At 44.1% G+C, this 25,955-nt stretch overlaps 1 protein-coding gene across 3 annotated transcripts in view; it reads right to left on the bottom strand.

Moving 5' to 3' along the window:
• The window catches only part of ppp2r2bb (protein phosphatase 2, regulatory subunit B, beta b), a 62,121-nt gene that overhangs the window by 22,470 nt on the left and 13,696 nt on the right, over nt 1-25,955 (bottom strand). The window contains exon 1 of one of the 3 annotated variants that reach the window (XM_018751966.2): nt 17,555-18,130. The exons of 1 other annotated variant lie outside the window; for it this stretch is intronic. In XM_018751966.2, coding sequence (XP_018607482.1) covers nt 17,555-17,624 — 70 coding nt within the window. In that variant the 5' untranslated portion in view covers nt 17,625-18,130. Of the gene's footprint in view, nt 1-9,742; nt 9,897-17,554; nt 18,131-25,955 lie in introns of those variants that run through there. One more of the 3 variants, XM_018751967.2, reaches the window with a different exon arrangement.

The following is a 25,955-nucleotide window of genomic DNA, read 5'->3' as shown; positions in this document are numbered from 1 at the left end:
CGCAGACACGGGGAGAACATGCAAACTCCACACAGACTGAGCGGGGATCGAACCCACGTCCTTTGGCCCTGAAACCATAAGATTTTTTCAGCAATTCCATGACCACATGAGCGAGACAAACCAGGAGTGAATTTTTGCTGGCTACTTTTTCTTTGTGAATAGAAATCATGACTAGCGACACGATTGGGCATTTAAGTTTTCACACTCGTCTGTGTTCCTGGTTTCTGTTTTTGCTATAAAATGCCAGACAGTGGTGACATTATCACCTATGGTTGTAATCACTACATTTATTCATTTAGCTGACACTTTCCTCCAAAGCAACAAACAACATTAATCTACGAAGAGTTTTTTACCCATTTATGCAGCCAAATGATTTTACCGGAGCAATTTATGGTAAATACCTTGCTCAAAGGTACTACAGATAGGGGTGAGGTTTAAACCTGTGACCTTTGGGTCCAAAGGCAGTAGCTCTAACCACTACTCTACCAGTCACCCCACTACATAAAATACCTTTAAATAAATTTAAAAAAAAAAAAATCTGGGAGGTTTACAGCTGTCTATAAGAGCAGGTAGCATGAGTACACCACCCAAAATGTGTCCCCTTCTCATATATCATGGGCCATATTTTGAGATTATTCTTGCATGAATAATAAATGTGGCTTGAAGGCATATGACTTTGTTTTTCTAACAGCACCAAGTTACCGCAAGTTCCGATTCCATATGCAAAACGCAAAGGACTGCAGAGACAGCACCGAGGCTGAACGTTGGGACGGGCGCTATGCGAGAAATTAAATGTAAATTGAATGAAGATTGCTGTTCTGATGACTGTGGCACTGAATCACATTGAAGAATAAAGGATTTGGCGCAACGCGACAAGGTTGGCTGTCGAAAAGTGCCGTTCCTCGGACGTGCGCTTAGAAAGCATTTGAGCCAAAGTACAGGCGGTCCCCGATTTACGACGGTTCAACTTTCGATTTTTTTCGACTTTGCGATGGCGAGCTGGCGATGGACATCGAGTAGAAACCGTACACGGAATTTTGAATTTCGATTCGTCCCCGGACAAGCGATATGCGGAGCGATGCTCTCTCGGGATGCCGGGCAGCGGCAGGGATCCGCATCTCCCGGTCTGTCACGCGGAGGCGTGTATTCGGCGTATTAAATGCATTTTTGACTTACGATTCCGTGGAACGTAACCCCTTCGTAAAACGGGGAGCGCCTGCAGTTTGTTTCTCGATGGGGGCAACTCTGCTAGAAGCACGGATTTTCTCTTGTGTTAACGGATCGCTCCGGGTTCCCTGGGTTTCCGCAATTCCCAGCGTGCAGGACGTCGCCGAGTCCGTGGAACCAAAGACGACGAGGCGAAAACGGCAAGAGCGGTTCGTAGACATGAGTCGCCTCACTGCTGCGGCTCAGTGGTGGGAGAGATTTTACAGGATGACCAAACGCCTTTACCGTCGTCTTTATGTGTCCAAATGACTCAGTTGGGTAACATAACTTCCACTGACAATCTTGAATTCCAAGACAGCACACTTATTACCGTGCTTCGTTCCGGTTCTGTTCTTCTTGTATAGGTTCCGGGGGGCGCGGTGGCACAGCAGGCTTGGCCGGATCCCGCTCCCCGGCGGGTCCGGGGTTTAAGCCCCGCTTGGGGTGCCTTGCGATGGACCGGCGTCCCGTCCTGGGCGCGTCCCCTCCCCCTCCAGTCTTGCGCCTTGTGTTACCGGGTTAGGCTCTGGTTCGCCGTGACCCCAACCAAGCGGTTTCAGTCAACGTGTGTGTAGGTTCCTTCATTATCCCTCCAGTTATACAGTCCCGAAACTGCTTTCTCGAAAACATGCCCAAAAACCAGCCGTCCCTTACAGAAGGACACGCCTGCTTCCACTACAGTTACATTTATATTTATTTATTGGGCTGATGCTTTTCACCAAAGTGACTTACAATTCTGAGCTACTTGCAATCATTTAGTCCCTTGTACAGCTGGGTGACTTTTTACTGGAGCAATTTCTTAACGTTATATTTAATATTATGCATATATCATATATGTCATCGTATTAAATGTGTTCAAAATGGGGAACAGTCACATTTTGTGCACAATTTTACCATTTCTACTGCAGAATCACTTTCCAGATTGTAAGTACTGTGTAATCGCAGCATGTTGGCGCAGTGAGTAGCGCTGCTGTCTCTCAGCGCCCGGGTGGTGCGAGAGGACGTGGGTTCGATCCCCACTCAGTCTGTGTGGAGTTTGCATGTTCTCCCCATGTCTGCGTGGATTTCCTGTGTGCTCTGGTTTCCTCCCACAGTCCAAAGACATCCTGTTCAAGTTCACCCATAGTGTGTGAGTGACAGAGAGAGTGTGTGTTCCACTGATGTATGGATGAGTGACCCAGTGTAAGCAGTGTATCTAGCAGTGTAAGTCACCGCAGTGAATAAGGTGTGTGGGCTGATAACACTACATAGAGTTCACTGGAAGTTGCTTTGAAGAAAAGCATCAAACATAATTATTTCGTCATAGCATTTATATGAGGAACATAATGCATGGGTTAAAGGCAATGTTTCTAGTCTGCTTACATTCTACACTTTTAGGATCACTCATTGAAACCTGAATAAACCAGGTCTACCCAGGTAAAAGGCTACTATACCTTCCCAAAGCTGAAACTGTTGCATCTGCACCACATGCATGACAAGGGGAGGGTACGAGAACCCCCCCCAGTATAACTCCAATGAAAATGACTGCTAGCATTTTCTGTCACCCCCCTCCAAATACCTGACCAATTCTTTATACCGCTGATGTGAATAAAGCTACAAAATCCGACATCAAATGTTTTCTAACAAGCCAGATTACGGAGCAGTTCAGAAATTTCTGCTCATGGTCCAGATCAGACATGAATATCATTTACTGAGAGACACGGGGCAGACTTGGAAGAGGATATGGAAAATCACCAACTGGTTGCTAGGAGTTAAACCTGGGGGGGGGGGGGGGGAGGAAAATCAACCCCCTCATAAAAGCAGCAGAAAGAACAAAGGGAATCAAAGAATTAGTTCTGTGACTTTTTCTGCGTTGCAGGACGATGCTGAAAAATCTGTCACTTTGACCTACAACGTTGTCCTTAAGATAAAATAGGCCCCTCAGGAGATGTCAGAAGACCGAAATAATAGCATTAGAGGATTACCTTTATACGCCCAGATCAGAGAGGCAGTAGTGGAAATATTACTTTCAAGGGACCAAAGGGCACTCCGCAAGCAGATACAATCCGCCAACTCCCAACGGGATACAGTTGATGCCATAGAGGAGCGTTAGGCTGGACATCGGCTCGTTTAATAACATTACAGCACATATGTTCCAGGGCTCTCCTATGATCTATACCTTTACTATCCCAAAGCCCCAGCAAGAACAAGAACTCAAACAAGTTTTTCTATCTGCAGGTTATTAGTTCTGGGACCAAACAAGCGACTGTTGCGACCATTAAATTAGCCCTCGTAATAAAATCACTGAACGCGTGCGGCCGCACTCGATTGTGTTGGGTGAGCAGAAGTGTTGAGCAGTAACTCCAAAGAGAGGATGCCGTTAGGCGATACCCTTCAGCCTTTCCTCATATCTTCCTGCATTCGCAAGAAATCATTCTCATCCACACACGCATTGTCTGAAATCGCTCACCCCAGGCGAGCCGGAGCCTAACAAGGCAACACGGGGCGCAAGGCCGGAGGGGAAGGGGACACACCCAGGACGGGACGCTAGTCTCTCGCGAGGCACCCCAAGCGGGACTCGAACCCCAGAGCCGCCGGAGAGCAGGCACAGGCCAAACCTGCCGCGCCACCGTGCCCCCCCCTCATACTCACCCACATTCCCCTAAATATATTTGCAAACTCGGTCGACACGGTAGCAGTGCTTAAGTCCGGCCAAGCAAATGTGGGCGGTGCTAAGAATAATACCTAAGTGCTCTTTGGAGGCTTTCAGTCATGGTCTTGTCTTTGTGCATCAGCTGTGTCTTCTCTGGTTCGCATTCTTATGTTAAATAATGTTGGGCGTGTTTAAGTTCCTTAAGTAAAATGGCAAACTATAAATTGGAAAGCAGCAAGGTGTATAGATGGTCCCAAACATACCGGGAACGGAACGACGGCTCGGTGATCCGTCCCGTTATCTCACGGGTCCAGGGCTGCGTGTTCAAATCCTGCCGCTCGGTATAATAATTGAATATGTGCTTATTGAAAATGGGTGGAGGGAAGAAATAAGTTCTCAAAACACCGACGGATATTAATCTTCAGAAAAGCCTGCAACATAAATCGGTAGCGTCAGGTCGTACGGCAGCGAAGGTTCACCGGTTCAAATTGAGGGAGCAGCTGTACCGTCGTAGCAGCCTTAGGAATTTTACTTAACTTGAAGGATCCCTCATTACTTTTCCATCCCCTATTATTTATTCCTCCCGCTCCAAAATGAATCACTATATGTAGGTATGTTTGTGTGTGTATATGGATGTTGTGGGGTTGTTTTTTTTTTTTTTTTTGTATCGACTCTAAAATACGAGCCATTGGGAATCAAAGAAAAATTCCTTGCATGTCTGTGGATACTTGGCCAAATAAACCAGATTCTGATTCTGATATCCAGCTGTAAACGTGGGTTCAAAATAATAATTCATAATAATACCTTTTGTAAGACCCACAATCTCAAAATGAAAGAAAATAAATGTTTAACACCGAGTTTCATCTGAATATGGGCAGAATAAGACCGGAAGAACCAGCTAGAAAATGCTCAATAGGGAGCAGCCAATAATGCTGAGTCATACGTTCCTCACACGGCGCTGTAATATCTGCAAACGTTCCTGAGCTACAGCTCACTTTTATGGACCTGCAGACATGATAGCGGGTGTTCAAATGACAAAATGATCAGTGTTGAACCTGGTCACACGAGAGAAATCCTTTTCCCTAACGGTATACAGTTAGATTGGTTAGCACATACGTGGATATATTTGGCCTTAGACCTTAGAGTTTAGTTTCCCCTCCGTCACTTTTTGTTTCAAGTAGTAAGTGTTATTACAAATACCGCTTCTTGCATTTCTCTACTTCTTCTTGTTGAGAAGAGCACTACAATCAACGCTTATATAACAAGGTCCTGTGCAACAAAAACTACTACAAGGACCTATGAAAATGTATACTTTTTTTTTTGCATACAGGCTTATTATTTGGTACAAAAGCATTTTTGCTCATTATGAAGTTATTATACATACATACATACATACATACATACATACATACATACATACACACACACACACACACTGTCTGAAACTGTTTGTCCCAAGCGGGGTAGCAGCGACTCGGAGCCTAACCGGGCAACACAGGGTGCAAAGCTGGAGGGGAAGGGGACACACCCAGGACGGGACGCCAGTCCATTGTAAGGCATCCCAAGCAGGACTCAAACCCAAGACCCACCAGAGTGCGGGACCCAGCCAAACCCACTGTGCCACCGCGCCCCCACTATTATACATATTGTAATTATATATATATATATATATATATATATATAAAATTATAGCGTTTATACTTATGACAAAAAAAATTACTAGGAAGGTGATCAGGAATCATTGATATTCAGATAAAGTTTAATGCAGCTACTTATGTGATGAACATTAGTTCATATTGCGGAAACAAACAAAGTGCACTTAAGAATCACACGTCTGCATCTACGTGTCTCGTCCTGCTCGTGTAATGAACACGTTGTATTTTCTACGAGACGTTCGTTGCTTTGGAGAAAAGCGTCTGCTAAATGAATACACGTAAATGTATGAGTAAATGTAATTCAGTCGCTCAATATCAATATAATTCAATTAATCTGAAAACGTTTTTGTCCGTCTAGAAATCAAGCCCCAAGAAACAGAAGCGGTTCTCTCAATATCTAGTAACACGAGGAGGATATAAGGTCTTGTCAGAAAAAGGAATACAACCACACGTTCCGAAACGCCAGTTGCCGAGCTCTGGCTCCTGCCACATCAATAGTACTCTTGTTGTCCCACAAGGGCAGTACCACGGTGAAACTTTTCAGCTGCGATATCCTCCTGCATTCTGCCACCGGGGTCCTTTTCCAGTCCCGTTCCCCAGAAACACTTGTAGTGACGTCCAGCGTCCCCAAGCGGAGCTGCCCATGGTGCTGAAACTCATACCGTTCATCTACTAGAGAGATGCTCAACCTTGCTGCCTCCAAAATACAACTGTCTTCAGTCTGACTGCATGGTTTGCAAGAGTGAAACAGCTTAAACTTGTAACTTTTCTTAATCCCCATCTTTCAATTTCAGTAACATACATTCAGATTGCAGAAAAACTTGCCACTTCGTCACTCGCCATAACCGCAAGTAGATAGGTGGTGAAAATCTTTGGTGCGTTCTCCGCAGATGCTCGGCATGAGTTTTAAACATACAGAGCACAAAAATATACACGACAAACACCTGTACAGTACGTATTGTCTAAATACACACACACACACACACACACACACACACACTTTCAGAACCGCTTGTCCCATACGGGGTCACGGGGGAACCGGAGCCTACCCGGCAACACAGGGCGTAAGGCCAGAGGGGGAAGGGGACACACCCAGAACGGGACGCCAGTCCGTCACAAGGCACCCCAAGCGGGACTCGAACCCCAGACCCACCCGAGAGCAGGACTGTGGTCCAACCCACTGCGCCACCGCGCCCCCGCGCCCCCTTGTCTAAATACCAGCTTTTTTAAAGATTGCAAGATTATCAGTAACAGGCTACTTCCCAGTGAAACACCATGCACGATATCCAAACTGCTGATGTAGTCCTCGGGCTTCTGGGACGACAACGCGTGTGGGTTTGCCGTTCACGAACTAGTTGCCGGACTCCCTGTTACTACCTGACAGCAGTTGCAAGCTTTTCCAGTGCTCTGGGTGGTGCACAGAGTGCAGTAAATCCAGCTGCCCGCCTGGACCATGGGAATTGTAGCAATTACACACCTTGTCCTATTTCCAGCCATCTAGTTGAAATTTTAAACATTGTAAGCTGGTTGAAATCTAATGCTCACCGTGGGATCCAGTCAAATTTGTGGCAATGTAATCTAGTCCACAATTACAGAACCTCTAGGGAGGGGAGGGTATGACCTGGAAGAGGAGCATCAACAAATCTACATTTAATGAACCCATGTCAACCAGTCATCACGTCTTCATGGGGTCCATACAATCTCCCCGCATCCCCAATTCCAGGGTCAGAGGTCCACCTGTCACCTAAAGGAAACTGGAAACCTGTCAATCTGTGGTCGCCGTGGGCAACGCAAACAGGAAGTGCAATGGTCTCCTTTGGCAGATGGCTTCTCTTGCTGTGCGGCCACCGCATGGGAGCCCAGGTTAACAGACTATGCGGACCTACACAGCCTTGCTTCACTCAAGTCGGCTCTGCGATTGTGCGCATTCACACGCGTCCAGTCTCAACCCAGCGTTACAAAAAGCAGAAATGAAGAACTGAGGAACTATGAGAAGTTCACCAAGCCTTGCAGTCTGGCATGTGGATCTCTCTCGCTATACATATGACTCACTTCACTCATGGCTGAGAGACACAATCTTTACAAACAGCATGGGACAGAACAGAGGTTATGTCTCAAAGCATGTTCACAGCATTGGATAAACAATTTAGCTTTAGACCCCTTATTACTCATATACTTAATGACATTGCTTTATTTCTGTGGGAAAAATACTTTTGTTGTATGCATGTTGTACGGGGCGTCCTGACGGCACAGCGAGCAGCGCTGCCGTCTCACAGCACCTGGGTGGTGCGAGAGGATGTGGGTTCAATCCCTGCTCAGTCTGTGCGGAGTTTTGCATGTTCTCCCCGTGTCTGCGTGGGTTTCCTCCAGGTGCTCTGGTTTCCTCCCACACTCCGAAGATATGATGTTCAGGTTCACCCGTAGTGTGTGAGTGAGAGCGAGTGTGTGTGTGTGTGTGTGTGTGTGTGTGTTCCACTGATGTATGGATGAGTGACCCAGTGTAAGTAGTGTACCTAGCAGTATAAGTCACCGCGGTGAATGAGGTGTGTGGGCTCATAACACTACATAGAGTTTATTGGAAGTCGCTTTGGTGAAAAGCGTCTGCTAAACAAATAAATGTAAATGTATGTCCGTTAAAGTAGTCCCACCCTGGGCTCTTATGTCACAGCTACAGTCACACAATTATTTTTCCCCCAAAGACAATGAAATTCCCCCTGTCCGGCACCTTGACCAAGGCTGCTACAGCAGTGGTGGTGCGAGACTTAAACGAGCAACATTACCTTACGGGTGGGTGCCAAAACATCACACGCTGCCACTCCACCTCAGTGGAAACGTAAACAAAAGGCTGCATGCTAAATGCAACGTCCTTCCTCCAAAACACCGAGACAAAGGCAGCGCGGGCCGCGGCTCGCCCTCGTGCCGTTCCCACGAAGCACGGTGACGTCCCGAATCCCGCCCTAAACCCCCTGTAACATTCCATGCTGTCATGAAGTGGCCAAACAAAGGCTGACATCAAGCTTCCATAAGCAGCGCTTCCTGCGTGGCCTTCGACCGCCAGCCCTCGCACCAGGAACCTCAGGAAACATTCGCCCTGAGCACACGGGTCACTCGCCACCGTCTGCTTTCCGCCACCACGACTGCCTTTTGTCTCGCCGTTTCCCTTCCCGTTATCTACACAAAGAAGCTGTTGTTGATTTAAAAAGCATAAAGTAGAGACCCTACACACGAGAGAGGCTGCCGAACAATACTCTCCGATCGCACGGGGTTCGAGAGGACGAGGATGAACAACAACAACGGCAATCGCTACGTGAAGAAAACAAACGCGGTACAAAAAAAGTGTGCAGAAGAACATGTACAAGTGTAGATTTTTAAACCGAGCACAGAGAAGGCATCTCTAAAATCAGTCTAGATTAGAGAGAGATGCACAGGAACGAAAATACGGGGAGCCGAGGCTCACGGAGAGCTGCTAAGACAAACTGGACGAAACGCTGACGTTACAATGTTTCACCGAGTGAAAAACAGTCAGCAACACATAAGTACCAGGGCGCTCGAATCTCCACTGGGGCGGGGGGGGGGGATCTTGTTTTGATTTCATATTCACATACTCATCCAGTCTGATGAACATACAGTTATGTCCACACACATATTATCAAAAACAAAGGAACTGCACTAGGACACATACGCAAAGTCACACATCTGGTAAACTACCGGTGACGAAAACATGCACGGTTCACATTCAACAAGCCCTCGTTCAAAATCTAGTGCTCAGTATAGAAAATATATACTTCTCGCTATGAGGAATTTACAAGACGAGTATAGAATACAACGGCTGCAGGGAAGTGGGATAAAGACTAAAAATATGTGCTTACACAGCAGGGGTTGTCTGCTTAAGGCAGTGTGTCTAAACATTTCCAACTAATGCTTGAACATAAGTGTGTCTAAGAGCTTAGCGTATACATCCACGGGTATTTAGGCTATAAGTTCATGAATTACGAGGTTATGCATCCACCAGGAAAGGGCCGTAACCTGCGAAATGTTCTTTGACCGGTGGCCAGAGCATCGGCAGTTTGGCTGTCAAGTTTACACAGAACACAAAGCTGTTGCAGACACTGCCTTGCTGGGTAAGGTGCTCTTTACTGTGATGACTTACCCATCCAGCCTAATAGGCTGCTATGCAGGCGAGTGTCACATCTTAACCTTAGGAGTTACCTAGGAGCTTTTGAAAGTCGCCGACGCAGACACACCTTACCTTTCCCAGCAAGCAAGTCATGGGCGTTGCCTTTTGAGGATTTCATTCCTTTTCTCATCAATGTATACATAGTACAGATATTTACCACAGCTTACCCGCTTTCAGTAAAACACAGAAAGCAGGAAGAGTAACCAAGGGGATGCTTGTCGGACAGCATATCGGCAGCCCAGAGTGGCCTTCGGTTGTTTGTCGCCCATTTATTTTGGTACATGACCTTCTAAGAGATAAGACAGAGTATTACCAGCTGCTAATACAGAGCACAGCAAGTGCATATTACAAGGACACGTAGAGCAGATAGTGATGTTTGCAAATAAATATTAGTAACCGTATGAAAGAGCCTATCCCTCACTCTAATACTGTATATGTTACATTTCCACTGTTGATATTTTGTAATCTTGAAATCTGGAAATCTCAGATGTTCACTCGCACACTCAGAGAGCACTGCAAAGACATGACAGTCTATCAGCCCTACTATCAACACAGGATAGCATATTCTCAAAAATGCTATGATTTTACAAGTTTGGCCAAGTCTGGGCCAAAGGTGACCATAGATCAGGAAGAAAAATAGAGGTTGCGTGAAAAAAATGGACATATCTCATTTATTCTTTTAGCTGACGCTTTTCTCCAAAGCGACTTACGATGTTAATCTGCCTACAGTTACTTACCCATTTATACAGCTGGGTAATGTTACTGGAAAAATTGAGGGTAAGTACCTTGCTCAAGGATACTAGAGCCAGATGTGGGATTCAAACCTTTAGATTCAAGGGCAGCAGGTACTGTAAAACCACTGCACTACCAGGTGTCCAACTCAAAAACATTCAACTTAAAAAATAAATACTTTGAGAACAAAAATCTCTGGGAAAACCTGAATTGTTCATCCAGTCTATTGTTAAACCAAGAATAAGAGCGCTCTTCTAGTTTTGCTTACTGGTCTCTCCTAGTGTTCAGACCAGCTGTCTTGTACAGTCTTGGCTGTTCTTTAAAAACAAGAGACAGCTGGTCTGCATTATGTGAATAATAGCACAGGATGAGTCCCTGTGGCCTATGAATCATCCCCAGTCCAGCCAAACCAAGGTAAGAATATTCCCATTTACTATACAGAGCCAGGGAAGGTCAGCTCTTTGCTCCTGCATATAGGTTTCTTATATGGCGGAAAAAACTATACAGGCAGCCCCCCGGGTTACGAACGGCCAACTTACGTACGACCCATAGTTACGAACCTCCCCCCGTAAACCCTACTATATAAAAAATTCGAGTTACATACAATGATTTGTAATATCAAATGGTGCTACTTTGCGACATGCATCAAAACACTGTGCATCTACAGCGGTTCGTCGGCTCATTGGCACATGGACCCAAGGTAGGACTAAGACTTCTTTCTTGTCAGTTGGACCACATTGCTGTTAACAGAGTCTCGTGTATCACTGTATTTGGCTTTAATTTCTTTGCGTTCACCCTCCTAACCATGGCACCAAAGCGTAAATGGTGATGCGTCAAAGAAAAGGAAGACGATCACGACTGAAATTGAAGCGGGAGTGATAAAACAATCGGAAAAAGGTGAAGCGCCAACAAACATTGCAAAAGCGTTACGCTGCAGTGGGTCAACGATGAGGACAATTTTAAAGGACAAAGTGAAAACAACAGAGCAAGTAAAAGGCTCTGTCCAGATGAAATCTTCAATTATCCGACTTACGTACAAATTCGACTTAAAGACAGATTTAGGACTGGAACTCGTTCGTAATCCAGGGACTGCCTGTATTCAGTTTTTTCTTAGCGTGCCTTGCCTGTCCTATTTTCTTTCATTTCTGATTATACTGATTCCTGTTGGGCATTTTCTCTGCTACTCTGTTATCAGTACTCAACTTGCCAACATACTGACTACTAACATTTTTAGGTGAACCCACATTTCATATGCTTGAAGGTAAACACAGCATGTTTAATTTCCTGAGCGGTTATCATAAGCTGTTGAACTTAAAGCTGTGATAAAACACAACCATATCATTTCTTGTGTTTCTGAGATCAGCATAAATATTCATCAGTGGCAGATGACACCACTGGAATTACAATAGATATTATGGGAGCAAAACAGGAATCGTCCCCGAAATCTGTAGGGTGATTTAAAAAAAAAAAAAAAAAAAGAGAAATGAACCTTGAGATTTCAGAAAGTTGCAGGAACACTGCATCTGCGTTCCGGTTGCTATGTGCCTTTCCCTACATCTGTCTCAAGGGTGGCTTCAAGGTCCGTAGATCAATACCTTGATGCGGTGAGGAATGTCACTGGGAGTGGGGACGTGGTGGGACTGGGGGGTTGTGCTTGCCATATCAATCCATTTCACAAAGGTGGAACCACCGTGCCGTGATAAAACTTCCATTATTGAAGCCTGTGCTCATAAATTCTGGGGCAAATCTCACTTTTTAAACTTTTTTTCAGATGTGCCTTGTGTTTTAATCTTAACCCTGGATCTTCACAATTCCTTATGACACAAATATGCACATTAATCCACAAGACTTGATCGCCCGCTATACTCCAACCAGACTGCATCGCTCTTCCACATCTGCCCGCTTGGTGGCCCAACGCTCGAAAGGTAAAGCACGGAGGTTCTCGGTTCTGGCGCCGTTGCGGTGGAACGACCTCCCCCCCTCACTCAGAACTGCTGAATCTCTGTCCACATTTAAAAAGGGTCTTAAAACTCACCTCTTCCAGGCTCACTTTGCCCATCATCTCTTAAGCGCACTATATGCACTTGAATGCACTAGAACTTTAAGACCATTCCCAGATAAACCTTTACACAGCTACTCCTGTAATGTGACGTAAATGTACCGCCAAAAAAAAAATAAAATATTACTAGGAAGGTGATCAGGAATCATCGATATTCTAAGTTTTATGCAGCTACTCATTTGGTGAACATTGGTTCGTATGGTGGAAACAAACAAACTGCACTTAAGTATCACGCATCTGATTCTAAGTGTCTCTTCCTGCTAATGTAATGAACACATTGTATTTTCTATGAGATGTACGTCACTTTGGAGAAAAGCATCTGCTAAATGAATAAATATAAATATAAATGTAAATTAGCCCGTCTGTCCTGGAAACACGTTCGGTCTGGTTCAGTCAGACTCGTCAACAGCCGACCAACTTGCAAACACATACGCATGATGGATCGTGAATTCTCTAAAGGCTGCTTGCTCTGGCTGCGCCGTTTGCGCTAAACAATAATCTCGAAGATACAGAGGCCGTTTATCCGTCCGCTCAGTTATCCCACACTTATGCCATTTTTGCTCCCTTCGGAATTTGTTTGCCGTTCTCGGGGAAAAGCAAAAATCCGTTGCAAACGGTCACTTCAGCTGATTAACTGAGGCACTGAGATTTACTCACATGCTGGCATGTTTCCACGTCTTTGCAAGCACAAGCTCAACTAAAGCGCTCCTCCTCACGTCAGTAACGTCACATTTTCCCGTATGCTTTTACGGAGAGATTCTGGAATTAGTCTGCCCATCCACCCTAAACCTTTTTCAAGTCACCACAGAAAAATCACAGACGGATTTACAGCTCTTGCACTTGTACGGCGTCGCGGAAGTACCGTATCGCTAAATCTTTTGTCACTTGCTTCTTTATTTTTTTCCTGCAATGCTAAAATGATTTGTTTTGTCCTTCCTCATAGCTCCTTACTCTTCAATCATCCCTGCAAAGTATTTGCTACCGATGACAAAAGGAAAAAAAAAACTACACGTTGTGTGCAAATACAACCTAAATTACTATTGTGACTTGTTAAAAAGGGAACATCTGCTATATATGACCAAGGAGATAAATTAATATTCTACAGGGCAGTTTAATTATTTCAATAACGGCTTCATTTCTGCTCCCTGGACTGCAGGCTCCATATCTGAAGAGAGGGCAGAACCTGCTGGACATCAGCCAAGGACACAAACCAGACATGATGTTTGTAAACTACAAATCATTCTTACAATTAAAACATGTGTTCTCTCTTCTCATGTCACTTTTAGGGGGGGGGACGAGGAAAAAAGGTACCAGAATGTTCCTTGCAGGTACATACCCTAATTCTCAGAAAGGAGACGACATCATGCGGAAAGTGCATGAGATAAAACCTGAAATAAATGTCAGCCGTTACACTTGTAAAGGTTTTTTTTGTTCCACGCTCAAAAAAATGGACGAGATGTATGTTCTCTGCTGGTGCAGATAAAAAGTTCACCATGACCCATTCATTCGTACTAATGGACAGAAGAGGCACTGCCTGTATTATTAATTGCACACAGTCTGCAGGGAAATGCTGAACAGGATGGAGAGTAGAAAACCTGGTGGGGGGAGGGAAGGGGGGGTTTGTCGCTGGGTCACTGGGTAAAACAAGGTTATTCGCATGGAAACAGGCTGATTCCATCTGAAAAAGGAAAGATGTAGTGTGCAAGCAGTCCCCACCTGGGTGATAAATTCTGCAGTGCTCAGGCTGTCGGAGGCTTCGGAGATGTGAAGCGGGGGAGGGGGGAGCGGTGACATTGGGGTGTCAGGGGCGGGTTAGAATAGGAAGCAAGGTGAAGATGTGGGAACGGCACACTGCCGACACAGTGAAGTTTACCTTCTCACTATCACGTTGCTGAAGAGATATTATGAACCACGAAGGAAGCGGTTAAAGACACGGTCCTGCAAACCGAAGCGTGTTGGATCGTAACCCAAGGAAGGGTCCTGGATGGTATGTCCTTGAGTAAAACATCTGAAGTGTTCCATTAAATATCCAACCGTATCAATGGGTGAAACACTCTTTTTGGATAAAAGCATAGCCTGAGCAACAAAAACAATCCTAACAAAAAAAAAAAAGAAAATAATCAAAAAGGGTGCCTTCCTGTTCATATAGTTCCACTGAAGAACCGATGCTGAATTAACTGACCCAGCAGCTCCTAACCCAATAAACACTCATCTGAAGGAAAGGTCCAACTACACCATCTCACACTGATAAATTACTACCCCCGACATTCCCTCCAGATGAAAACATGCTTGCTGCTGCGTCGCAACAGAGACGCATCACGGCTTCCAGATAAAGCCATTTGTCATGGAACACCACACTTTTTTTTGGAGGGTCACTGCACACGTGTCACAACGAAAATGCAAAAAGCTGGAAGCAACCAAGCATGGGACACAGTGCTAAAACAGTCCCTTCGCACTGATCGGTTGTCAAGCAAGCGCTGTTTCAACAAAATCAGGTAATAAGCAGAAAGCCATGCGTTTAGCCAAACTGCTGGAGTTCAGCTGCGTTGTTGACACCTGAATAGCGTTTCTTTCGCTGTACATACGGGAAGGGTAATACGCCTGTTTGTGATCTGCCAGCCGAGATCAGCGCAACCTCTACCAACCTCAGGTAAAGAACCTCTGGGACCTCAGATTGTTTATATCTATAATTTTTATTATTATATTATAATATCTTGTTTTTTACTGTGTTTATTGTTTAGTAATTACTGCACTGTCTTGTGCCGTTTGCGCACGTCTTGCACACGTGCACTTTATATAGTCCTGTGTGGGGTAGCTTTGCGTTGTTTCTATGCAGCACCATGGTCCTGCAGGAACGTTTAGTTTCACTGTACCAGCTGTATATGGTTGAAATGACAATAAAGCCACTTCATCCGACTTTGAAAGCATGTCCACGAACAGGGTGACACAATCAGACCACACTAACAAAGGATATCGAACAAAGTCACGTGAGATGCTGGAAGAGCGGACCTGATCGAGCCACCAGCTACGATGTTTTTGCTGCAGTTGAATGAAGAAGGATTTTTTTATTTTAAAAAAAAAAAAAAAAAAAAAAAAAAAAAAAAAACTGACCACAGACTTTCATTAAAGCCCACCTATTATAATAAAACTAAAATGGGTATAAGAAAGAAAAAGAAAAAAATAAAAATAAAAAAAAGAGTACTGGAGAACAAATTCTTTGGGGAAAAAAAATTAAATACATGAGTAGATTCCCAGACCAAGAGAGACAGAACAGTAAAGCCTTTTTCAAATCAGTTCAAAAATTGTCCATGGATTTGTTGCTCTTGCACTTGTAATCTGTGGTGGAAATAATGTATCACAAAATCTTTTGTTTATTTTTCCTTGCAATGCTGCTGGGTTGTCATAAAAAAAAAAAAAAAAAAAAAAAAAAAAAAATGCTTTGCCCTTTTCCATCACTGCTTAGTTTAATAATAACAAAGCCAAGACAAAAGGTAAAACTGCATATTTGGTACAAGAGCAGAAATTACTAATCTGACAGTAGCAGTACAATAGCAGGGTTTCCAGTGCCAAAGACAGAGAAATCATGCAGTTCTTGTAGATTTCTGAGGGATTTCACTTTTACGGTAAACACTCTCTCTAGTCCTCGTCTTGCTATGAGCTCTGTGCCAAAAACTCTGCATACGAACTACTTATTTTATCTTATGTTTTGTGTCTCATTTGGATACTGGACTGACTGTAGCCTTCAGCACTATAATATTTAACAGTCAACCGGGATACAAATGTCAGGTAAATACAAAAATCAATTTTACAAGCTTCTGAGAGGACAATTAAAAAGAGCAGGAGGAGCTTAAATTCAGCATTTTACATTTACATGTATTCATTTATCAGTCGCTTTTCTCCAAAGTGACGAACATCTCATAGAAAATACAATGTGTTCATTGCATTAGCAGAAAGAGAGACGTTGTTGCAAATGTGTGATTAAGTAGTTACTTTGTTTCTTTCCACCATATGAAAGAATGTTCATCACACGAGTAGCTGCATTAAATTTTATCCGAATAATCGACGATTCCTGATCACCTTCCTAGTAATTTTGTTGAGATACACAGTTTATTTTAAGTGTAAAGGCAAAAAATAATGTTGCAGCTACATCTGATGGAGTTATAGCATGTTCCACAAACCACTGTATTGCCTTCACAGCACAACACAGCACCATCATGTATTGAACTTGTGACACAGAGTAAACAATGCAAACAATATGAGCTGCCTAGGTATTTGAGAAAAAGTTTTACCATATCCTCAAATATAATTATCACTGTGGGGGGGGCTTGCAGCGATGCCGACTGAGTGTCCTAAACTCCTGTAAGGTCTTTTACTGGAAAGGCCACTCGGTGTTAATTCATCCAGGGCTGCAAATCTGCTTACCGAGCAGTCAGGGGATGACGCTTATTGTCAGGTGGGACATTTGTGGTGGAATTTATTTTTAACCAAGGACTTCAGCTGAAACCTGACCACACCTTCAACTGCAGGACAACCCCTTGTCCACAAATGTAAAGACAGCGTTTTTTTAAAAAAAAAAAATAATAAAATTTAAAAAAATAAATTCTTCTGCCACTGCATGGTCAGCCCTGCACGCATCCGGAATGTTCACCTGATTTCAGCCACTTTTACTTTTTTGCCAGCATTGCATCAAATTGCAAACGACTCGGTGCAGCTCCTGCTTGTCCGCATCACTTTGGCTATGAAACTGCCTCTTCTGATACTGCACTGTCACACTTCTTTTATCCCAACAAGCAACTTGTAGAAGCTGCAGCAGATCAATACAACAGCTGTTACAGTTACTCACTATTAATAACTGAGTTCAAAGCCGGGAATCATACTTTGTGGAAACTGTGCAACTGTGTCCTGGATACAGCTGTCACCTTGCAGTCTGAAGGTCCCAGGTTCCAAAGCCAGCCCCTTCTCTTTACCCATGACCAAGGTGAAGGTACTCAACCTCAACTGAGAGAGCAGGAAAATACTGCTGTGTGAAAAGGGTAAATCGCAGTAAAGTAGAGGGACGGCCAGCGATCATTTGAGATGCACTTTTTAAATACCTTCAGTTGCATAGTTGTGGTCGCGGAGGAAGCTGCTGTTGATTTTGCGAGTGTCCGTGTCCTCATCCATTTATGACGTCGCTGGAGCGGCGGTCCTCGCGCAGGCAGACGAGTAGGCGGACGCACGCGGGTCCATGGTCCTCGAGGCGCTCCTCAGCAAAGGGTCCGCGCGGGCCGCCAGGCCACCATGGTGGGAGCCCGGTCCACGCAGCAGAAAGGTTCGGTGAAAGAGGGGAAAGGAGCGCGATGATGGGGTGGGGTCACGATCTCCTCGGTCTTATTTAGAGAGAGAAGCGACGGGGGATGCGGTCCGGTCGCGCGGGGGGGGGGGGGTTCGATCAAGTTGTGGATCGGCACCAGCCAGGTACGAACTCGGCACGATCACATGGAAAAAGTGCGTGTGGTCCGATTGTCGAGTCGCGCAGGAAGAGCGCAATGTCCTCCAAGCTGGAGATCCGCTCTCGGAGGCGGTTTCAAGGATGCATCAATGCGGAGGGCGTTTGGAGTCCGTGTCTCGGCATGTGGAGCGGGACGCGCCCGGTGTCGGCTGACGATCCTCTCTCTCTCTCTCTCTCTCTCTCTCTCTCTGCGCTACGGCAGACTCCGCCCACACAGGGCGCCGCCGTCCGTGTGGCCGCGGCGATGCGCGCACGTGTGGGGTCCGCAGGGCGGCAGAGACACGGAGGGATTCGTCATCGGAAAGGCTCTCGCTGAGCACAGATGTCACATCTGACACCTTCCGCTTGTTAGTGGAAAAACGGGGGGGGGGGGGGACGACAAAACACCCCGATGCCTAAACCCCGTTCGAGGCCCACAATACCTTTTTATATTTATTTATTTTGCTGACCCTTTCCTCCAAAGAGACTTATAATGGTAAGCCACTTGCAGTTATTTACCCATTTACACAGCTGGGTAATTTTACTGGAGCAATTCAGGGTAAGCACCTTGCTCAAGGGTACTGCAGCTAGAGGTGGGATTCAAACCTGCAACCTTGGGGTCCAAAGCAGCAGCTCTAAGCACTACGCTACCATCTGATCCCTACAGTTTTACAAATACACACAAATAGGACAACAGATGAAAGACAAACATGTCCACTGAACAATAAACACAAAACTGTCAGAATATTTTTTTTTTTAAAATTTACTGTTTTGCATTTCAGGGTTGGTGGGTTAGTACTGTTTGTAAATAAATTCACACGCTGTTGGTAACTATGCGGCGAACCAGTCAAACGATGTGGGGTAGGTCTACCTCCAGCACATTCCTAACAAGGGGGTTGACATGTCCTCCTCCTCCCCCAATGTTCAAGCAAGCCTCATGCCCCCCAGTGTTTATGAATTATACACAAGTGTATTAATCCTATTTTTTTATCCCCAAAACACCACAAGATGTAGCTCTGTTGATATTCTTCAAAAAAGAATCTCTCATCTATCCTCCTAGGACAGAAGAAAAAAAAAAAAAATCTGGATTTATTTCTAGGATATTTGCCTGATTTACAAATATGTGGCATCTTTGAAAAGCACAGGTAAGGTGCTTTCGGACCTTGCAATGAATTGCATTTACAGTTTTGGAGACACGATTATAGACAAACGTCCTCTACAGCGGACATAAATAAATAGCTGCGTCTTTGGAGAACTATAGGAAATGAATCATATATGTACAAGATGTCGTTCTCCGCTTCATGTTTGAACCTAAGGAGAATTCATCGAAAAGCAGCTTTTATGGGCTGTTTACACACTGCGATTTTCTCCCTCTGCATATTTACCGCCTTAATCGAAATGCTGCCGTTTCCTGCTCTGGCCTGCTGTGCAAATAAAACAGAGGGCACATGTTTGCTATTTCTCTTAAACACACCGAGCAATTTTATCTAAGGTCCCGTTTCCGTTGGAAGTTCCTCATTTGTGCCGCGACGCATCAACGGGAGCAACGCCACTCGTTTAGTCTAGTGGAACATGATGAAATGTCGTCCCCATCACAGGTTATTTTACACGCCACTGCCCCTGTAATACAATTAATATAAACGGGTGACATCTCCTGTATCAACTAGTAATGTGTTCCAGGCGTGTGTTGTGTGACATGGCGCTAGCAAGCTAAAAAATTTAAATATCTTGTGAGCAAACCAAGCACAACGTCCCTCGGTCTCAAATAATTTGAGTGCAGCAGAGTCTTTCCTCCGCAATGTGGAAATAATACAAGAAAAAAGCAAACTGCGTGACAGAAATAAGCTTTTTCAGGCTACCCTATTTAGTGTGATTATCATTCCCAATGGATGCGCAACTGACTGAGCGACAAAAAAAAGCACGAGTTACTGCTTTTTCTTCAGAATCACCGAACAGGGAAATTGCTCATGTACTAAATAGCAATACTAGATAATCAGCCAACATGGAGTTTTTGACTAATTGACTAATTTTACATCTATTCATTTTACTGCCACTGAAAATGAAGCAACCCACTCAAGCTCACCTTTGCTGGTTAATGTAATGCAATTTTTATGGTTAACTGCTATACAGTATATCCTTCAAGCATTACAATATGAGATTAAAAAAATACCTTGACTGTTAATGACGACGGTTTTAGTGATGATCAACAGGACAGATGAATAATTAATCAGTCCTCTGCTCTGACTCTATTGAGGATCATATGGAAATCGGGGCTTTAAAAGACAGCTGAGATCCTTGCCCTTTAAACGCGAATGCTCCGAAATTGGCTCGTAGCTTTGTCAAGAAGCGGCGTTTTAATAATTTATCCTTACAGTTCTTCATCCAAGCCTTGAAAAACAAATCTTGGGCCACCCTCCTCCTCCACATGCACTGCAAGGAGTACTATGCTTGTGAACTCCTGAATAAAACAACGTAAAATTCTCTTAGAAAACAAGGTTCGCTTTGATTTACTGCACTTCGTGCTATGTATACAGAAGCAATGCAATAGCTAAAAGATTAAAATAATCTTATGCCTCCTCCGACAGACACAGGTCTCTGCAGGCGAAGAACATGAAAACCCGACATACTACTCATGGCACTGCTGTTGTAACAGCAAAGCTTTGACTGCTCCAGTATTTAAATTAGAATGCAACCCTCTGGGGGTAGCCATGGTAGTGCACAGAGGGGGGGAATGGATGAGGGAGGGGGACACTTTTACACTGTAATTGCCAAAATTTCAGAGGGTGGAAAACACATGCACCCAGATCAATGGAACTGCTCTAATTAAAGGCCCCCCCACCTCCCAAAAAACCCCTGTGGCAGTGAGCTACAACAGCAGTAAAGTTTACAGGCTCTGCTGAAGTGCAGCTTTAGATATAAGATTCTGAGGGATGCGTTGGCTCTTACTGCACCAACGGAAGGCAGGATTGTGAGTCCAGGGTGGTTCTGCGACACAGAGACTTCCCCAGGTGTAGTCGTACTCTCCAGCTCTTTCTAGACAGATGTTGAAGACTCTGCTAGGGGCATCTAACCTGGCTGTGGATTGTAGTCGTCAGGAGGATCACACTGCAGTGGTACTTCATCCACAAACATTCGCTTGGCTTGATGTCCAGGTGACTTGAGGATTGTGCCTGTGGTCTAGCTTTGGTGCTCTTTTCTGGACAGGTTCCAATCCGGAGAAGATGGCGTAACCAACAAAGCAAAGACTGAAAAAGCCTAGTCATGAGTGAAGCTGTTCTTAAGCCTGTTATTTACTGCTCACGCCTTTCTTTGTACTCTTGCTCATAACTGTGTGATTTGCAACAAACGCTAAGGGCAACTGCAGGTGTAGAGTCATGAGTTGTGAAAAATATTCTCAGTAAGGACCTTCTCTTTTTCAGCAGGTATCTCCAGCTCTGCAGTTCCACCTTCTGTTTCGCTATTGCATACCTTTTGATATACCACCTAGTCCTCACAGTCCAAATCATTTGGCAAATGGTCCTTCAATAGCAAAAGCTTCTGGACAAGAACTGACCTTCTACTTCCACTATACTCCATGTATTTAAAGCCCTGGAACTCCCACACTCCCTGCCCGGTTTACATAACTCTTCTCCCATTTCAATTTTATAGATCTGTAGCAACTAATCAATGTCTCACCCTTGGAAGGGACAGAGGCATTTCAAATCTAAAAGACCTCTGTGCTCTAACAGAGAACATGTGAAGCTATTCTGCAGAAGCATGAAATGGTCAAATTGTACGTAGGGTCAACACTGTAAGTAATCTTACGGGTTGAGGCATGGAGGAACACTGAGGCAAAGACGAGACATTGAGACAAGAAATAATCTGGCTTCGTCCATGTACTGTCCAGGAAGGGACCATACAACCTGCCTTAAACACATATCGCAACCTGGACTGTCAAACTATTCTGCTGAGCCTGTACAATGTGGAAAGAATAAACGAGATAAAACACGAGGAGTCAGCGAGTGTCATGGATGACTGGGGAAGGAAAGTACAATTTGAGACTTAGTCCAAGGTTAATAGGGATGTTAAAAGTGCAAATTATTTTGGGTCATATCATAATTTGGGCTTATACTTTAGCAAAGAAAAATGTGTTTCCCCTGTGATGTTTAAATAAGAGAGACCTGCTCTGACATAAAGAACTATTCATCAACAGTTACTAAGAAAATAGACTGCAAAAGGACTTAGATTGACACTCAAAGGATGGGAGTTGTGGGAACAGATGGAGACGGATCATACGGGGGGAGGGGGAAGGACACAGATATATCTTCTCTCAGCTCAGTTACAAGTGAAGTTTGGAAAGGCAGATGGCTGGTTAAAAACCAAAATATCATATTTACTAGGGATTTACTTTTCATTTTGCCTATGAAGCACGGGGAAGCTAGTAGCATAGTGGTTAGCGCTACTGCCTTTAGACTTAAATGCTGCAGGTTTGAATGCCACCTCCAGCTGCAGTACCCTTGAACAAGGTACCTACCCTAAATTGCTCCAGTAAAATTATCCAGCTGTATAAATAGTTAAACAATTGTATGTAGATTAACATTGTAAGTCGCTTTGGAGAAAAGTGTCAGATTAATTCGGTTGTGGTGGAGTAGCCACCAGCTGCAGGGCCTTAGGACACTTCAGCCTGCACAGGGGACCAAGAAATTAGAAGAAGATGACGAAGGACAGCTAACAAGATGAACGTGTGGCTTTAGCAGAGCGGATTAAATCCTGCCTCGAGGATGATAATCTAATCACACTTCTTAAATCCCGACGACCACAGCAATTTCCCTCCTCCAGCTTCTTTAGGATCCAAGGAAGTGAAGACAAAAATATATCAATATAGATTTAATACAGACCAAACTGTGTGTGTATATATATATATATATATATATATATATATATATATATAAATATAATAGTTATATAGCTATCAGATGCCATTGCGCAAACGGGGGCAAATAAATCCAAAGGCATTAATTTTGATATTTATGAGTCAACATTTTTTCTGAACAGAGGACAGATTTTGGCTTCTGCAGAACCAATAGCCATTCTTATAACATGCAACAAGTCTACAAGTCTTCTTTTATTTATATTTAAATTTATACAAACAAATAGATATTGTGGCACAGCGCCATGTGTTTGGATGGGGCGAAGAAGGACACAGAGGCAGCGTTCATCTCGAACGCTTATTTGAACATCAGCACCAGGGAAATAATGCTCTCGGTCCGAGGACCCCGTTTCCTCCAGGACCTGCACCTCCAGCCAGCCTTCCCAGCCTGCTTAGCGCCCCCAGGCTCTCCCTTCTTTCCCCCACTGGCAGATGCAGTCACCCCCTTATATTCCCCATACGTCACCAAAAGCTAACCTAAAGCTAATGGTCATATTTCTATATTTAGTTTTATACCAGTGTTCTGTTGATTTCATAAAATTCATGAAAGGTGTTTCAATTAAAAGGTTATTCTATAGTCATAAAAGCTAACTTTTAAAAAAATTTATATATTGTTCATAAATAACACCTATTACCATATTTTTCACACTAATATTAATGAGCTGTTACCCTTAATGTTGATTTATCTATAATTTAAGATGATAAGTGTCCATACTTTCTGACCTCTGTCTTGATTTATTGTTTTCTTGATAGATCAAGAGGTGACACTGATCAATAACAGTTGCTTTGTTTACGTCGTAAGGCACACTGATTTAAACCCCAGTGAAACCACCCAGGAGAGTCCGTTTTCCCATCACATTTCTAATTTCAGGGACAGTGGGCTTTTTTTGCTTTGGTTACAAGTGAAATACACAATATATTGTACATTTTCCCAAAAGGTACAAATATGACTTGGTAAAATCTTTCAGCACATAATCCTAGTGGGAGATACAAGACGACTGTATTATTTTACAAGCAAACAGATATTAAAAGTGTGACCTGGAGGTAAGCTAATCATCCGTACCATCGATCCTGCGAGGGAGGGCAGAGGTTTGGTTTTCCTGAATTTCCCTGCAGCTCCTGTGACAGGGCACAGGGGGGGGGGGGTTTGTACGCTGAGGCGGCACTCTCCAGTCAAGCTGGTTGAGCAAAGGGCACCTGGGACGAGGCCATGCGCCACCGCAGCCAGGCCACGCTGCAGAGAAACATCTCGTTTTCACAGCCCGTTCTCTCCGTCCAAGAGGTGCCCCGGACATGCTATTTATACAGTGCCCCGAAATCTGAACGATGGCAGGAAATCCAGAGGAGAAAACATCCGTGTTTTAAAATTTGGCAAATTTATTCTTCCGTTGTTTCAACAGAAGATAGCGCTTGCTAAAGTACTAAAATACATTCATGGTGACTGCATATACTGCTCTCCGCTCGATCCTGTGCTCAGTACCAACCCAACCAACCAATTTCAACAACCGCTTGTCCTGAACGCGGTCGCAGCAAGCCGGAGCCTATCCCAGAGACACTGGGCGCATACCCTGGACAGGATGCCTGTCCATCACAGGGCCACAACTATGTACCCAGTCACACAGCTGGGCAAAGGTACTAGAGCAATTGCAGGGCAAGTATCTTGCTCAAGGACATTAGAGTTCGAGGCGGGGACTGAACCGGCAACCTTCGGAGCCAAAGGCAGTCGCTCCAACCATGACATCACCAGCCGCCTTTCCTGTGGTCGATACTAATATGTAATTTTGTTCCTTGAATGCACATTATTGGTTAAAAGTCTGAGGCTCACACTCATTATCATAGTTCAGAAATTATTTAGATACCAGGTGCTACCAATACAAGTGTTTTCCTCTGTTACGCAGTACAGTAAATCCTTTTTCACCACTTAATAAGGACATTTTTAAAAGCAATGTAAATATTTATTCAGATGGAATATGGTGGCAGGAAAGTAAGTCAATATATTTGGCTTTATTTGTTTATTGTACTACATAACGCAGATAGGAGTGTAACAGCTACTGTGTACATTATTAAATCAGACCTTGCATTGATAATGACGGACAGATGTATACAACTGGCAAGTAATTAAGAAGTTTACCGTTTGTTGTCAAAACAAATAATGTTAAATTTGTTTAAAACAAAATATATATTGAAATATTTCAAAAACAGTTGGCTACAGGGAGCAGCCATGTTTTATTTCAGGTTTTCCAGGCTGTATTTCAGCCCTTCAGGACCACGGAGAGCTCTTCATTACTGCAGCAAGCAGCAATACTGTCGGTGTTTCACTTCCAAAAAGAAGTTTGAAGACTAATCCAGCCAACAGGTGGTAGAAGTTTACGTTTTACTGGATTTTCAATTACATTCATTCATTTAGCTGACTCTTTTCTCCAAAGCGACTTACAATGTTAAGGTTGCAATTATTTACCCATTTATACAGCTGGGTAATTTTACTGGAGCAACTGAGAGTAAGTACCTTGCTCAAGGCTACTACAGCCGGAGGGTCGAACCTGCGACCTTTGGGTCCAAAGGCAGTTGTTCTAACCACTAGGCTACAGGCTGTCCCCACAATTACAGACAGTCCCCGAGTTACAATGGGCCGACTTTTATGATTTTTTTGACTTTACAACAGTGCAATAGCGATACGCATTCAGTAGAACCGTACTTCGAATTTTGATTTTTTTCTCAGGCAAGCAACATGCAGTGCAATACCCTCTCTTGATGCTGGGCAGCGGCAGCGATCCACATCTCCCAGCCTGCCACATAGTCGCTAGTGTATGCAACCGATACTCTACAGCGTTCTGTGTTGCCAGCAATTTTTGGATACCCCCCCGGTATCTATGTTGATTTTTGTGCATCCATCATGTCTACAAAATGCCCTTCTGTGTCTCCTGCTACTGGTGGGAAGACAAAGAGGAGGGCAATTACTCTTGAAGAGAAACTCAAAATAACTGCCCAGCGTGAAGGTGGTAAATCCGTAATGGCCATTGTACATGAACTTGGACTTTTGCAATCGATGATTTCAACCATCTTAAAGGATAAGAAGCGACGATGTTCAGGAGATTAGGTGTATTAAATGCATTTT

This window comes from Scleropages formosus, chromosome 4, assembly GCF_900964775.1.
Source record: "Scleropages formosus chromosome 4, fSclFor1.1, whole genome shotgun sequence".
Classification (NCBI taxonomy): Eukaryota; Metazoa; Chordata; class Actinopteri; order Osteoglossiformes; family Osteoglossidae; genus Scleropages; species Scleropages formosus.
Note: the sequence above shows the minus strand (reverse complement) of the source record. Positions and strands in the feature narration are given on the sequence as shown.